This window comes from Bolinopsis microptera, chromosome 8 (assembly GCF_026151205.1).
Source record: "Bolinopsis microptera isolate Bmic1 chromosome 8, MBARI_Bmic_1.0, whole genome shotgun sequence".
Lineage (NCBI taxonomy): Eukaryota > Metazoa > Ctenophora > Tentaculata > Lobata > Bolinopsidae > Bolinopsis > Bolinopsis microptera.
In genome coordinates, this window is record NC_087079.1 from 1,869,554 (window position 1) to 1,886,016 (window position 16,463).

The 16,463-nt window shown below is 38.0% G+C and overlaps 1 protein-coding gene across 3 annotated transcripts; it reads right to left on the bottom strand.

Annotated features, from left to right (window-relative positions):
• Positions 1-997: 997 nt before the first annotated feature.
• LOC134819515 (F-box only protein 30-like) lies at positions 998-10,630 on the bottom strand. 3 transcript variants are annotated; one of them, XM_063829477.1, is made up of 12 exons: positions 10,510-10,630; positions 9,245-9,442; positions 9,002-9,116; positions 8,659-8,739; positions 5,651-5,871; positions 4,690-4,773; positions 4,254-4,419; positions 3,705-3,802; positions 3,465-3,576; positions 2,584-2,816; positions 2,062-2,079; positions 998-1,686 (listed from the first exon to the last, which is right to left on the bottom strand). In XM_063829477.1, the coding sequence occupies exons 1-12, from the start codon at positions 10,561-10,563 to the stop codon at positions 1,504-1,506; spliced, it is 1,563 nt and encodes a 520-aa protein (XP_063685547.1). In that variant the 5' UTR covers positions 10,564-10,630; the 3' UTR covers positions 998-1,503. The 3 variants fall into 3 exon arrangements, with proteins under 3 accessions (XP_063685547.1, XP_063685549.1, XP_063685548.1); XM_063829479.1 differs by lacking the exon at positions 2,062-2,079 and having other exon boundaries at positions 2,665-2,816; XM_063829478.1 differs by lacking the exon at positions 2,062-2,079.
• Between the last annotated feature and the right edge of the window lie 5,833 nt (positions 10,631-16,463).

Sequence of the window (16,463 nt, forward strand, 5' to 3'; positions counted from 1 at the left end):
TACTATACAACTTTTAGTAAGGCTATCACTATCTATAATCTATAATTTTAGTAGAATTTTCCCCAGGTACAAATTGACCCACTATCCCAGATACATCAATCAAACACATGCTGATTATGATCCATTGATTATCCTAACAATTCCCAGCAAACTCCACACTGCTGATTGGTTACCAAGCGTGCTGTCTTGGCTCCATTTCCAGTTCGATTAGTCAAATCATTAACTTATTGACACAAGCGCTACATGTTAATCTGGTTTGCATGTGTGCGTGTGCAGCTGGAAATAGATGTAAATCTAATCTGCACATGTTGGCAGATGCTAGTTGTTTTACAGGTAGTTTTAATATTGCAGTTTAGATTCAGGACGTTTTTCTTAGAGTTGAGATCTCTATGATAATACATAAATTATGGGAATAAATTACAAACCACTTATAAGAGATTACGTACAATAAACAACTCGACACTAACCATCTAGCACTGCTGCACACTGTAGAATTAATAACTTTTGTTTTATACAATATACATTTCCCAACATCACTACTTGGATCCACCACAAAAATCTGTTTTACAGAAACCACACATTTCACAAAGAACCACATGTTTTCAAGAAAGCACGTGCTTAACAGAAACCACGTGTGACGTAGCACCACAAGTTGTCAACAGGAGAGAGTCTGCAGTAGTTGTTAAAACCACCCCCACATTGTCTAATTGCTCCTCGTTAGAAGCCAGGTATTAGCAGTTACCAAACATTACAGTCTAGGTTTTATAGGATATAGGTTTTATTAGACTGTGTTGAGTGTGGTGTAGCAGGGTTTAACAGCACGTGGTATTGTGATGACGTCACGTGGTATTATGATGACGTCACGTGGTGGTGACAACACCATATTCTGTGTACTGTGCTACATTTTAGTAATTGTTGTCTGTATTAAGCAGTTGTACGAATTCGTGGTTGGTGAGTTTCCAAAAACCATTGTGGTAAGAAATGAAAACAATTGATTGTAGTTCAGCAATGAAATTAAAGCCAATAAATAATTATACATATTAGTAAGTATCATGATACTATTATATACAACGTCAAAATTCATCGGAGAAATTGTTGAATAAATCAATATTAAATATTTTTCAGAGCTCTTTCATCTATAAATAAACTTGTAGTTGAAATATACAAATAAAAGTAAAACAGCAATAAAAGAATCACGTGTTAAAAACAGAGAAAAACGGTTCGCATGATCACACAAATATAACTCAGCTAAATTTCTCAGATTATATAAAGTAATATTTCTCAAACAATTCCCAGAAAAGCAATAAAACCCGTCACACACACAAACACACCCACATCCAGAAAGACGGCAGATGAGCAGATTATCTGCGCGGAAATTTGGTGCCAAAAAGGAAATTTTTCGAAGACCTGACCTTTATTTCCCTTTTTATTTTTATTTGTTTTAGGACAATTTAAAACTTTCTGGATGTGGGCAAACACACACACACGTAACACCTGTACCGACTAAAAATTACGTATAATAACGGAGGGGTCTATGATGGGGTGTCCGTAGACCTGGGCGAGGTCCGCGCGGTGTTCCGTGCGCACATTCCACGGACACTTGTTCATGTGAATTGAAATATGGGGGTTGTCTGCTAGTTCCCACTCCAGCGTATTCGTTAGGGAGGCGGTGATACCCCAGTTCGCCTGGAAATATGGGGTTAATTTATCAAACTCTTCTGATATGCGGCACATTATCTCTTTTCTTGAAGGATGTTGGTTGGATTACTACTATTAGTGGTTAGTACTACTACTGTAGGATATTTATATACAATTTGTAAGTAATACTTGATTAATGATTAATAAATTCCAAAGCAGCTGCGTACATGCAAATGGAAACGAACATTTATTAGCATACACATGCACATGCATACAATTAATTCAGCAGTAACAAATAAAGTAAACATGCAGATTACTGGGAAAGTACAAGAGACAGCAGCTCTGAGAAAAGACGAAAGAGTGATTAACAGAGAGACAATATTGGACAGAAAGAGACAGCGACTTCACGACATCTATTCTTACCGATTTGACTAAAAGGATCTGAAAAGCATTTAAACATCCAGATAAACAATATAATTTGTCCATTATGTTCACTTTCTAAACATAATAAGTTATAAAGGTTAATTTAATGAAACACAGCTCATCTCTATATTTGTCGTGCATTTATATTTTATAGTGCATTTGTCGTGCATTTGTCGTGCATTTGTCGTGCATTTGTCGTGTATATTGTACTGGTTTTGTTTTCTCACAAATACACCTTGTTACTCGCTAATACACGCCCAGTAATCAGACTGATTGATTGTAAACGTGATAAACTAGGATTAGTAGTCTACAACAAGCACACTCAGTATGTAAGATGTGGTCCAGAAATTACATGCATTAGAGCATAGTCTGAGCTTAGGAAAATCAAGCATCAATACAATGTCGTTAACAGTCAACATCAACTGTATACTTTGAGAGGATACAAATTCATTTGTTTTAGTTTAATTGTATCCAATAAAATATCCAAACAAACAAAAATCAAAATAAAAACATGCAACAAACCTCCGGTCTAGGCTCCCAGCGCTTGCATGCAGCAAAGGAGCAGCTAATACTAACAAGCGTGCGCATGTCATCGCTTATTACCTTGCGCTGTTTGTCCCAGAGACGCGGTCCCAGTCCGCGCGTCCATCGCTTGTGCGCGAGACCCCGGGATTGGAGGAGCTGCGCAGAGATAGTGTGGTGAAGGAAGGAGACGGAACAGAGTTGGGCTAGAGTGTAGCTGTCGCAGTATTGACCTGTAGGAATGTGGTGTTAAAGGAATATTTGAGGAATCTCACTTTTTAAGGAATTTACAAGTTTTTATCAGTTTACTCGCCAACATTTTGCTGGTCAATGGCTTGGTCTAGGATAGGTAATCCAGGTAAGCAGTGACATCTACATGTTTTGATTTACATTTTCCAGTACAAATACGAAATTAGTTTGATAGCTCACAATCTTGGATAAATAGATTAAAACTTTCACGCTAAAGTCACGTGATAGGTGTATTTATAAGGAGGATGACAAATGATATCATCAGGAGTGAAACAAGACACGTGACTTGTTTGTAAATGATACTATCGGTCGACTAGGTTTATAAGTGAAACTATTGGTGAACTTTAATTGCGTCTAAGGTAGTTAATGACAGGTATATAACGAGTTAGTGGCGGCGTCTAGTCTGTGAATTTAGGTGTTGAAAATGTGGAATTTAAACAGGAAAATTTGAGATGAGGGTGACTCCGTGACTAGTGAAATTACAAATTTACAAAATACAAAAATATAAACTACTATATGCATAGTACGGAACAATTAATTCATTTAAAGATAAAAACGCCCAAACTAATATGCTGCCACGTGAATTTTGATTTTATTTAATTTAAATTTTAACAAATAATTTGATCACTGACCGATAAGACACCAGATCTCAGCTGGTAGCTGAGGAATATAACATGAAGTAGGGGCGGGGAGTTCCTCCTTAGTTCGCAGATAAAACACTCCCAAATCGTCATCAAATTTCACCTGATAGCAACGTATTTAGGGGGCCGGTATAATTTACTGGCATAGTTTACTTTTGGAGACAACTTCTTATAAATAGGATGCAATATCTCGAGATCCACCTAAATTACACCTAAATTGCAGTTTCTCACCTCCTGTTTTCCTCCCTTAGGTTGTATTCTTATCTGGTAATGTTCACATCCGTAAGCTGATAAGGGACATCTTTCTATCATCCACCCGTCCATTATACCTGGACAAAAGCTTTTGTGATTCGAAGGGGAATATTGCACCCAGTCTAGAATTCTAAGTTCATAGAGGCCTTTTGACGAGGTATTGCTTTATTGCTGTTAGGTTGCCCAGTCTCGTGCAGTTGCTAATGAGTATGAGGCACGTGATTAATGAAAAGTTACTGCTCAGGGAAAGTTAATCACTGCTGACTGCACTGGTTGGAACTTACACTAGTCACTAAGATGATATATAATTACGCTGGATGAGCCTATTCTCCAGTTCAAAAGTTCCATTTCTAAAAAGAGCAGGAGGAAGTTAGAAACATATGATATTGTTATGAAGGGTCCCCTCTAGGATGTTACGGTTTAACTCCACAGCCCTGAATATGAAACACTTCTTACTACAACTACTACTACTACAACTACTATTACAGCCCTACAACTACTACTACAAATACTATTACAGCCCTGTACCTGCCATGATCCGGTTATGAACAGTGTCCGCATGGGCAGACACCTGATCTCTACGTAACATCTGCCCACAGGAGAGATGTAGACTAGCCTCTGATCTGTGGAGAAGAGGGAGGTTGTTGATTGCTATGATGTTATAACAGGAGAAGGAGGGTTCAATCCGCGCGCACTGAAACAGAGGGTTGTGGGATCTATTGTATTAAGTGATTGTTAGTGTTTATAAACTCAATGTCCAGTTTTGTGATTGTTAGTGTTTATAAACTCAATGTCTAGTTTTGGTAAAGTAAATGGCGGGTTCAATGTAGCTTATATACCCCTATAATCTATATTACTATAATATTGAATGTTCTCTTAAACATATGGGTTGTTTTCTGCGGAATCAACGCACCGATGTGTCCAGCTTTTAGAATCTTTAAAAGATTTTATGAATGTGACTTACGACTTCTTTGTCTTCGTGAGAGCTGCCAAATAGACATTTATCAACTTCAGTTGGGTTGGGAACCTTCTGTTCTCTGATATGAACCTGTGGGCACTATGGCTTAGCGGAGAGTTCATTTATAGTACATTTAATATTAGGAGTCAGGTGGTATTTGAATAGCTTTAATATTAAGTAAAGTTGATAGATTCTTGGAATATCGAAGCGAATCAAAGAATGTAAGCATCAATAGTTGAAGCATTCCGACAGAAACTATCGTTTGATGCCTTTTGCATATTGCTCAAACTTCAAAGAATCACTTTATTTACGCTAAAGCATGTATTTGAGAGCAAACAGTTTGTTAAAACATGTGTTGGACGTTTGATATTGGCACTTAAGAGTTATCTACGTCTTGTAAGTATTCATCGGCATTCTTTAAATATTTTTATAGCAAGCATAACTAGGCTAAGAACCTGGCTAAGAATCTGGCTAAGAATCTGGCTAAGAACCTGGCTAAGAACTTGGCTAAGAACCTTGCTAAGAACCTTGCTAAGAACCTTGCTAAAAACTTGGCTATATTTCTGTATTCAGAGCTTGAGTTTTTAAATTTGTTCAAAACTATTTTCATAGATCGCGTGAGTTTAAACATTGTAGTTTTTATTAAGGAGCATATTATCGACAGGCAAAGTGAAACAAGGCAAAATATTGGTGAAACTAATGAAACAATCGACGTTTCGACACTCATTGGCCTTTTAAATACTTAGTAAAAGGCCAATGAGTGTCGAAACGTCGTTTATTTCATTAGTTTTCACCAGTCATTTGCCCTGTTTTACTTTGTCTGTGGAGAGCTGTGATGCTTCCTACTAAACACCACAAAACTATTTTGCACAACTTTACCTGAACAAGTTTATTTTTATCAAAAAATGTTTGTTTATCTGCATGTAAAAGCTCTATTATCTAAAGAAGCTGAGAAACTGTACCTTACCTTTACTTTGTTGGGTAGCTTATTAGCGATAAGGAACATGGGTTTAGTCCAGTGTAGAGGAGCAGGAGGAGTGTACGCCGCGCAGTTCTGCAGGAATGTGGGTACTGGCGTCATGTAGGGAGGCCGCCTGCAGCCTGGCGGCTTGCCAAGTGCGGTACTGGTCCGGTACCACTGTAGTGAACCGGGGGCCGGGTGTGCGGGGTTGTAGGAGTAGCTGTAGTCTGAGAAATAGTGAGTTATTGGTAACTGTGAGGAGGAGCACTGGGTTATTTGTCCCGGTAATTTGGTTAAGTTGTCGTGTTATTGAACAACTAGATACATACACAGGGGTGGTATCGGATATCATCATAAATGACCTGTACTATCTCCGAGTTTGACTTATCAAGTTAATTGGTTACCCTTCTTTTTGCTGTAAATTAGGTTAATTAGGTATGGAGTATGGACTGTTAGCCAGCTACTCTAGGATGTAAAGAATATTTAGAATTATAACCTCAAAATAAGATATGGGTGGTCTATATTCTAAACAAAGCTACAGTCTACAATAGCTTATAAGCTTTATGAATAAAGTTACAATAGTCTGCGAAAAAGCATTCTTGTATTTTATCAAAGCCGGATTCGTGGAAATATGACGGGCTCATTTGTCTTAAGACGCTTAAGAGGATACCTGGCATTTAAAGTCTGACAGTCTCTTACAATCTCCAGAAAAATCTAAATCCTTATTTGTTCACAACTGGCTGTTTTACAGATTCATTGACGTAGGCATTGTCGCGATCTAAAGGATAACGAGTGACTGTATTAGCAAGTCTACAGTAAGATGCCACACTTCTCCCTAGTGGCCACACAGTGTCCAATGTCCACTGTATTGGCTAATACTAGACAAATAACGAGACGTTACTCTTTATCACTGGTCAGGAGAAAACAGTGGACTCGATGAAATAAGCTGCTAAGTTAGCTTGAAGGCCAGTTAGTTTATTCCAGCTTTTCATCTATAGGTAAAACAAATCCTTTATATTATGGAGCCAGGCTGTGGCTACACCTGGTTAAGACGCTTACATCTCATAATACTCAATAAACATAATGGATTCGTAGTGTTGTAAGTAGTTTAAGAGATCTCAATGATCATGGTTTCACATTGCTCATCATTTGGTTAACAGTATAAACCTTGTGTACAGTGCGCACGTGCACAACTCTACATATCACGTGACAGTAAGATGGCTCACTTCCTCGTAATGGCCTGTCTACACTCTACACACATGTATAAGAGGGGGTGTACTGCCTAATGTGCGCACCTTACCACTGTTATAGGCTGCACCTCCTCTCGTAGGCAGAGATTCAGGGAACAGTGAGGACTGCCTAATGTGCGCACCTTACCACTGTTATAGGCTGCACCTCCTCTCGTAGGCAGAGATTCAGGGAACAGTGAGGAACCTTACCACTGTTATAGGCTGCACCTCCTCTCGTAGGCAGAGATTCAGGGAACAGTGAGGAACCTTACCACTGTTATAGGCTGCACCTCCTCTCGTAGGCAGAGATTCAGGGAACAGTGAGGAACCTTACCACTGTTATAGGCTGCACCTCCTCTCGTAGGCAGAGATTCAGGGAACAGTGAGGACTCTTACCACTGTTATAGGCTGCACCTCCTCTCGTAGGCAGAGATTCAGGGAGGAACTCTTGAGTCTAACTCTCCCTGGACTCTTAGTGAGATTCAGGGAACACTCTCTCTCTCTCTCTCCCTCTCTCTCCCTGGACTTATTAGTGTGAGAGTGCGTGTGTTAAATATAAGGTCCCTGGACTCTAGAGTGGAGCTCGATTTGATTAAACTGTTACCCCTGCAGGAGGCCAGGGTGTGTTTCTGATCAAATAATGTTTACTCTTATGTCTTAACTCTTGGCTGAAAATATGCTGAAAACGTGGGTACCTACATATTTTAACCTAACTTCTTTGTAAGGATAATTGGCAGCAACCAAGTACCAACTTGTTCAAGATATCAGATATCTGATAATAGGTTTATAGAAATGTGCTAAAATGGAAAACCCGCTACCAGTGGACGATGACCAGTGTTTAGAACTTTAGAAGATTAGAAAACACTCTGGACCTTTAATCTTTGTACATACCATTAAAATCAGCTCAGGAATAGTGTACAAAACTAATCTCCAGATCCAGGTCATGTCATTAAATAAACCTCTTGGAGGGAGGGCCTACACTTCTACCACCCTGCTACCCACTCTTTTTAGCTCGCCTCACATCAGATTTACCCGGACTAAAGAACACGCACACTAGAGGGGAGTTCACACACAGACCTGATTGTGCCTGTGTGTAGTAAGTGTAATGACCATTTAACCCTCCTATACTTTAACTCTACATTTGCATAATCCCTCGTGCCCTGGATTTGCTGTAGCTGTTAGAGGCTTTAGAGGCATTGCTAGAGGCTTTAGACAAAGGTCTATGTGTTTGAGCAAGTGTATGCAAAATGAAAATTAGCTGTTACAATGTGTATTATCTATAGGTACATTGTGACATTTGGTTAATATATGGACGATGAGCTGTTGGACGCCGGACGGGTTATGCAATGTTTCCTTGTACATAATGCATATTGTTACGTGCCAAAACATGATAATGAGCATAATAACATGTGAGCAGCAGATAGTTATGTAGCTTGTTACTATTAATAGCTCAAGGAAGTGGCGCTGTCTACTTCTTCTAGTCCCTCCCGGACTATAACATAAGATAACACTTCTCACAAGACTACATGAGGTTTTATAGTTATTATTAAAACAATATGAGTGATGATATCAGATATGTAGTGTTGTGTGAGGGGTGAATAAAGATAAATTTCTTTGAAGCTCTTTAGTCCTTGAGAAGAGAATATAGATAAGACAATAACACAACAGCACTGTGTATATAGAACGTGTAAAGTGTTGTCACACGATAATAGATGCTGAGACCATGCTAGGTATATGTTAATTTATTAACATTAATTTCAAAACGATAAACTTGAAAATACTCACTGAAATTGTCTCTTCCAATTTCTACATCCTGACAAGCCTTAATTCCTTTCTTTCCAGTGTACCGGAGCAGTTTCTTATTACCTGAAAATACACACTTATAAATTTATTATATTCAATTAACAGCTGTCTTGTTGGACAGTGCTTAATTTTTGTTTCCTAGTTTCACCGAAACTTGACGTGGTAAAGAGAACTTTTCAGTGTCAGATTTGTTCACGCCTGTCGTCAATAAAAAAACACCAATTTTTGGAGCAAGCGACAATTTCAATTTTCTGGGACTTTGATAACTCAGCTTTCCACAGAAGGTATTGAGAAGTGATAGGTACGTGATAAAAGCTAACATTACCTCGTTTTTGATCAAAGAAAGTGAGAGCTAGATCAAGCTGTCTTGAACAGTCTTTTGGTCTTCTTAGGAATTGAGAATGGTTTGGGGCACTGTCCTGCAACATCTTCCTTACCCACTGATGAAAGTGAACATTTTATAAATCTGACTAAATGGTACAAATGATAAAACAACCAACTTTTCTTTTCTGATGAATTTAATTTTATGAAGTTCAAATATCAAGGAAAGTTGTTTATATGCGCTCACCTGGAAACAGCAAATAACAACATAAGCTGGACACACACTGAGATGTGCGGACATCTGGTACCGAACCACCTTCATAGTACATCCACTCTCTGCATTGATACAGCTAACAACCTCCAGAGGGCACACCAGAGTGTGATCTTTAGTTTTACACTCATGGAGTCGTGCATGACATCCTGTCTTACAATACACCACTGGACACTGAGGTTTTTAAATGTCAAAGAATATGAGAAATGAAACTTTGTCCAATTCAGCTGGTTTGAAAAAAACATAACATTTAATACAATAATTACAAATCGTACTTCAAAACAAAAGTGTTACTAAAGAATACCAGAACAGTTCTCAAAACTGTTTTCTTCTATTGATTCCATAATTACCTTACTCGGGAATATTATAGCGGGTTAATTTATGACTGGGAAAATTAATAACCGGGAAAAATATGGCGGAATTTCCCAAAACCCGCCAAATTATCCCGGTCATGTATTTACCGGTGGCCGACCTTTCAAGTTTTTTTTCAGAGGTCAACAAATTTTCAACCGAAATTTCTGTTTTTGTTACTTGTTAAAGAAGTTATTTCAATTTACAGTTACTGATATTACTCAGAAATAGAAAAAAAGACACGTCTAGTATTTAAAAGAAAATAAATCTATAGCAATAATAAGTCAAATCTTCATTAAAGCGTATTCTCATTCTCATTATCGCTAATGTCCCCTCCATTATCATTATTGATATCCCCCTGCTGCTGACCGTCAAATTCGAAGTTGTATTGTTGTCTTAACAAGACTTTCATTTTGTCCGCTAATGGGGCTACTGCTCTGAAGGTCAGCCGGAGCTTAATTTCCTGCCCACCGCATGGTATTGGGGAACGTCTTGGCTTTGCATCTTCAACTGCTCCAGTAATCAATCCACCGTGGACCATGAAATAGTGGCACAGTTTACTCACTTCATGGGCAAGAAAAGTGGGAATCACGGTCTACCCTGAAATCTGATTTCTATAACCAAATTGTGATTTTTATAACGAAATTATGGTAGCAACCGCCAATAAAGTTACAGCCCTCCATCCACTGCCTCAGAAGTCTTCTCTAGCACATATGAGACTTCAGGTAAAATATGATGATCACCACCCCCTTGGAACCCCATAATCTGAGTCGGCGGGTTTTTTTATGACTGGTAAAATTTTTGACCGGGAAAAATATGGCGGAATCTTCCAAAACCCACCACTTTATCCCGGTTATAATAATCCCGAGTAAGGTACTTAGCAAACTTACCTCGCTTTTCGTGCAGTAAGTGTAGAAGCATTTGTTGCAGTGGCTGTGGTCCATTGGAAAATGAACCAATGCACTTTAAAGGCTAATAAGTATCGTCCACTACATCATACTAACTATAACTGATTAAGACAACTGTTATACCAAATCGTTCTGAATTAAGCTAACAAAATATGTGTAAAATAAATGTAAATTACAAACAAACTCAACCAATAGAATTTGGGGGCCTAATTAAAGTTTTCTTTTTTGTCACACTTCTCTTTTTGCTGCTTCTGTAAGGGGAAAACAGAGCACATGTTTAAAACAAGATGTAAAAGAAAAAATCTGTTCAATTGATGACATACCCAAACTTCGACTTTAATAAAATAACTGACAGCTAATAGAAGTTGTGTCTTTGTGTCTTTGTATGTGTGTGTGTGTGTGTGTGTGTGTGTGAGATTAGTTGCAATATTATACATTAGATTTAAACTATAGCAATACCAGTAAAAGTATACTTTCAACACTACTATACAACAAATGATTTGAGTTCTGATGAAGTTTTTGTGACAGAGAAATGATCAACTAATTTTATTCTTCCAATATTTTGGCGTATAATTTGATCAGCAGACCAGCTGCTAGAAAACATATCCAACTGGCAACATACAATATTCGGCTAATAAATAGTCACCAATCATTCAACTTAAAAGTATATAAAAGCATCAATTCGGATATCTGAGGATGTTGAGTATCCACAATATCTCATAAAACAGAAATAGTGTCAAAAGAATCTTGTCACACTTTTAGATTTAAAACATATTTGACCACCAAATCGCAATAGGATAACTAGGTATCAACTGTAAAACGGAATGATAAGTTTGAACTAACAATAGTATTCACTAAAAATATTCATAATGACCATTTCCCAATATAGTGTAGATAACATACCCTTACTCATTATAATTGGTCGAAAGTTTGGCACAGCTATTATACGACCAAAGTTCATCAATTAAATTCAATCTTACTTATCATTTACCGTATAATGTTAGTAAAATACAATTTAGTAAAATAAAATTGCTATTTTCCACAGAAGAATTAATACATATTGAATTATAAATATCGGATAATTTCATTAATAATCATTAAAAGTTGCTTTGTAAAATCAAAAACGAAAAGCCGTACGCTGAACGCGCGCGGCATCTTATCGGCAGCTGCCTAACTTGTAATAGCTAACATCAAAGCCGCCGTTTGAGTACGACAAACGATGACACCACCACCAGCCCTTATAGTTAGGGACAATTAACATTAATACAGGACCATCTGGGAAAAAATTTGCGACAAGCTGATTTTTACAGGAATGTGTTGCCCATAGTGTCAGGAACCACCCCAAAGAGTTTTGAATCTGGATCTGTTGAGCAAAAAAAGTTACAGCCAATTTTCTTCAGGCGCGTATGTCAGCCTGAGGACCACACTTGAAAAACTCGTAACTATCGTAATAAAGACCCCCAGGAGCACCATAGGGGGTGCAAAATGACCGCAATAGTGACATTATGTGGGACGAATCAGTGTTTTAGGGTCGTCAGATCTTTACTTATTGAGATAATTTCATTTTTATAGGCTAACCTCTCAAAAATTTACTAAAATTTTGAAATTTTACTTAAATTTGGAAATTTAGCAAAATTGTTGTAAAATTAAAACATTGTCTAGTTATCAGTATTCAAATTCTAAAATTTACTTTCAATCGTCAATTGATCCTTATATTAGTATAGTAAATAATATACATATCACATCAAATTCTGTAAAAAAAGGTCCTGAATTATTAGCATGGTGTCTTTGATTGGCAACTATTAGGTCACTTCTGGCTATCCCATTTCCTCGGAGTTGTTTGATTCTCCTGAATCGTCCTGTCTTTCGGGTGCATTAGTGCAACTTAATCCATGACATTGGCCACATGCAGGTAGACATTTAAAGCCATACTTCCGGCAGGAACACCTTAAGTACTTACAAGGGTTCTCAACCTCCGACGAGCAATTGCAGCAAATGAGGTTGAGCATCCCTGCCGGGGCAATCGCAGCTTTAGTCGGGATTGGCCGGTAGTATCCTTCAGAACTCATCTCCCATCCATAATGTAGTGGATTTAGACTTGCAGTGTCGAGTGTCACCCAGTTATGGTACTGAAGATATGATCTTAATATATGCTCAGCTGCAGAGGATGTAGACGGTGGTAGCCTTGATGGGTTGAGTTTTTTCTTTGCTATCATTCTACTGTAGCTGAAAATCTGAGAGTTTCAAGTGCCTTGGTTTTATCTCCATAGATATGTTGAAACAAGGAGAGGCCAGCTTTAATGACTTCATTTGTTGAAACTCTCACAGAGAGTAATGATGCTAAATGACCCTCCTCATGAAAAGAAACTGCCTTTTTCAATATCTTCACCTTACCAAAGCCATGTATACTGCTGACCGTGTCACATCCTGAGAAACTGTGAACAAACAGTTATATGCGTTTTATGTTGGCATCAAGAGCATTTACTATTTTACTGATCGAGTGTGAGCCGTTTCTGGTCGTCATCACAATTTTATTGTGATCCTCAGTAAAATGATGAATAAGGAGGCAAAGTATATCAGTATCCTCTGCTTTTACCTCAACATCTTCGTAGAAGGACAAGTTTAAAGCTTTACTAGCTACCATGGTATCAGCATCATCAGCAGCTACATGTACTTCAATTCCATGTTCTGTAAAAACGTTCAAAAGAAGCTTTATAAGCTCATGCTTGTTCTTTGAGTTGCTGAACAGTTTTTTCGTCGGAACTGTGCACACAGTAGTACTTTTAATAGCTATATCAGAGCAGTATGCCTTGATTCTTCGCTGATGCTCATGATCTTTTGTTGATCGGGCATAGCCATCAAACACAACAATCACTTTTCGCTGTTCGGATTTCGGAACTAGCTTAAGGTATTCATTAGCTATGTCGCCGTATGTTTCAAAGCCTGTGAACGAGGTAACTTGATAGAGTAGCCATCCACTATCAATTATTAATGGGGAGGATGGGTTGCTAAATGTCACAGTACAATCAACAACATTCTTGAGGTATTGCCCAAGGGCTGCCTTGTTTGCCTTTCTCATCATCAGATGAGCAGATTCTGCTCATTGTTAAAAAGACTCATCGGCATTGCTGTGAGCTCATATTGCAAGCTTTCCTCCAGTGTAGACTCTCGTTCAGATGCGAAGACAAGCCGATTAAAAATTGTCAATGAGTCTATAACAATGTCTTTTTCGTTCACCCTCACTGTCCTCTTTAGAAGGGTCAAGTTTCCGACTTTGCCTTTAACTCGAAACTTATCGATAAAGCTTTTGCCATCCAGCTCTTTCTGGAGGGCAGTACCAACTGAAATGCAATCTTCTGGGTTGAAATTATCCTTATCTTTCTGTGATATGAGACCCGTTGAGTACGATAGCATTTTAGTCTTGTCTTCAGATTCGTCGAAATCAGCTGTATCTTTAAACCAACACAACAGCTTGGTAAACACTGCAATATTTTTCTGTACAGAAGATTTGCTAAGATCTGAGTGATTAGCACTAGAGGCTTTTGTTGTTGTTCTTTTATTGGATAAGTCTGCAATAGCTTCATCGACACTCTCGTTTATCAACGCCATTTGATTGAGGGTTGCAGTCCATAACTTATGGGCAGATTCATGAGTTCGCATTCTCCCTTCAGACAAACCCCCTGATGACTTTGCAGCCTTCATTAGTCGCTGTTCGATCGACAGGTCTGTCCACACACCAGACCACTCGTGTTCATTATATCGAACTGTGTGCAGACCTACGACCTTGAACGTTTTGACTAGTGCCCCATACTGAACCTCAAGTACGGTAATCTGCTCAAGATACAGCCGTAGAGCTTTGGAGTACTGACCTCGACCTGCTGCTGCAAAGATAGGCAACATCTTAGCCACAATTGCAAGATGTAGATCGAAGTCATGTAACCGTTCTGCTCTTATAAAATCTTTTATTAAGCAAATGAAACCATGATAAGTTGTCCAAAGAGCAGCTGTGCGGCTGTTCGACGATAACATCTCGAACTTCAGTTTCTTTTCATGAGGAGGGTCATTTAGCATCATTACTCTCTGTGAGAGTTTCAACAAATGAAGTCATTGAAGCTGGCCTCTCCTTGTTTCAACATATCTATGGAGATAAAACCAAGGCACTTGAAACTCTCAGATTTTCAGCTACAGTAGAATGATAGCAAAGAAAAAACTCAACCCATCAAGGCTACCGCCGTCTACATCCTCTGCAGCTGAGCATATATTAAGATCATATCTTCAGTACCATAACTGGGTGACACTCGACACTGCAAGTCTAAATCCACTACATTATGGATGGGAGATGAGTTCTGAAGGATACTACCGGCCAATCCCGACTAAAGCTGCGATTGCCCCGGCAGGGATGCTCAACCTCATTTGCTGCAATTGCTCGTCGGAGGTTGAGAACCCTTGTAAGTACTTAAGGTGTTCCTGCCGGAAGTATGGCTTTAAATGTCTACCTGCATGTGGCCAATGTCATGGATTAAGTTGCACTAATGCACCCGAAAGACAGGACGATTCAGGAGAATCAAACAACTCCGAGGAAATGGGATAGCCAGAAGTGACCTAATAGTTGCCAATCAAAGACACCATGCTAATAATTCAGGACCTTTTTTTACAGAATTTGATGTGATATGTATATTATTTACTATACTAATATAAGGATCAATTGACGATTGAAAGTAAATTTTAGAATTTGAATACTGATAACTAGACAATGTTTTAATTTTACAACAATTTTGCTAAATTTCCAAATTTAAGTAAAATTTCAAAATTTTAGTAAATTTTTGAGAGGTTAGCCTATAAAAATGAAATTATCTCAATAAGTAAAGATCTGACGACCCTAAAACACTGATTCGCCCCACATAATGTCACTATTGCGGTCATTTTGCACCCCCTATAATGCTCCTGGGGGTCTTTATTACGATAGTTACGAGTTTTTCAAGTGTGGTCCTCAGGCTGACATACGCGTCTGAAGAAAATTGGCTGTAACTTTTTTTGCTCAACAGATCCAGATTCAAAACTCTTTGGGGTGGTTTCCGACACTATGGACAACACATTCCTGTAAAAATCAGCTTGTCGCAAATTTTTTCCCAGATATTTTGCATTATTCCCTAACTATTAATTAATAAGTCCATGGGATAAAATAAGATTTGTAATTTCATATTGCCTATCACCTATCACCTATGTTACTTTACATATACTGCTTCTAGTTACACGCTAGCGATCTCAGTCCCCAATAAACGTGTGACCCAACAGAAGGGATTGTGGAAGGACACATACATTTTTCATTAACATGTGCCCTGATTACCCCCTCCGTTGAGCTACAGGGAACGTTGATCGCTAGTCTGTAGTCAGATCGTTAATAAAATTTAATTTAAAATTGATTGCCGGGCAATGGTGTCAGTGTAGTGAGAGACGTTAAGTTAGGTGAACATTGGTACAAAAATATAAAAATATAATAATATAGCAGTTTATCTCTAAGTTACAATCACTATTTGTAGTATACAAACAGTTCCATTCAAAAGAATAAAGGAAGGAACACATATTCATTAAAATGTTGGTAGACAGGATAGGATGTTTAAAAAACTTGTCATTAGTATTTTGAAGTGATCATGAAGTAATATCATTCATTATAATTCCTCTTTGATGTTCGAAATCGCATATAAATCTATCCCTAGTACTTAAGATTATGATGTAGTTTACAACATGAAAAAATTGTTTTCGATTTCTTTTGAGCTGCTGTTTACTAATTTACCATGTCAATTATATAATAGTCAAACGTTGAATTACAAAGTACACGAAAAATATTTTTTCCAAGCTTCTTGTTCTATAACAACAGAAAAGCAAACAATAAATTACCTGAGGACCCCAGGCTATTATGTTCATTAACATAATAT

Bases quoted from the DNA above. Each gene is read 5' to 3' on its own strand.
- LOC134819515 (XM_063829477.1), bottom strand. From the start codon at position 10,563: ATGGACCACAGCCACTGCAACAAATGCTTCTACACTTACTGCACGAAA. The intron at 3,803-4,253 runs GTACAGGGCTGT...GCTTTTGTCCAG, and splicing joins TCATAACCGGATCATGGCAG to GTATAATGGACGGGTGGATG. The intron at 3,577-3,704 runs GTGAGAAACTGC...CGTTGCTATCAG, and splicing joins CTAAGGGAGGAAAACAGGAG to GTGAAATTTGATGACGATTT.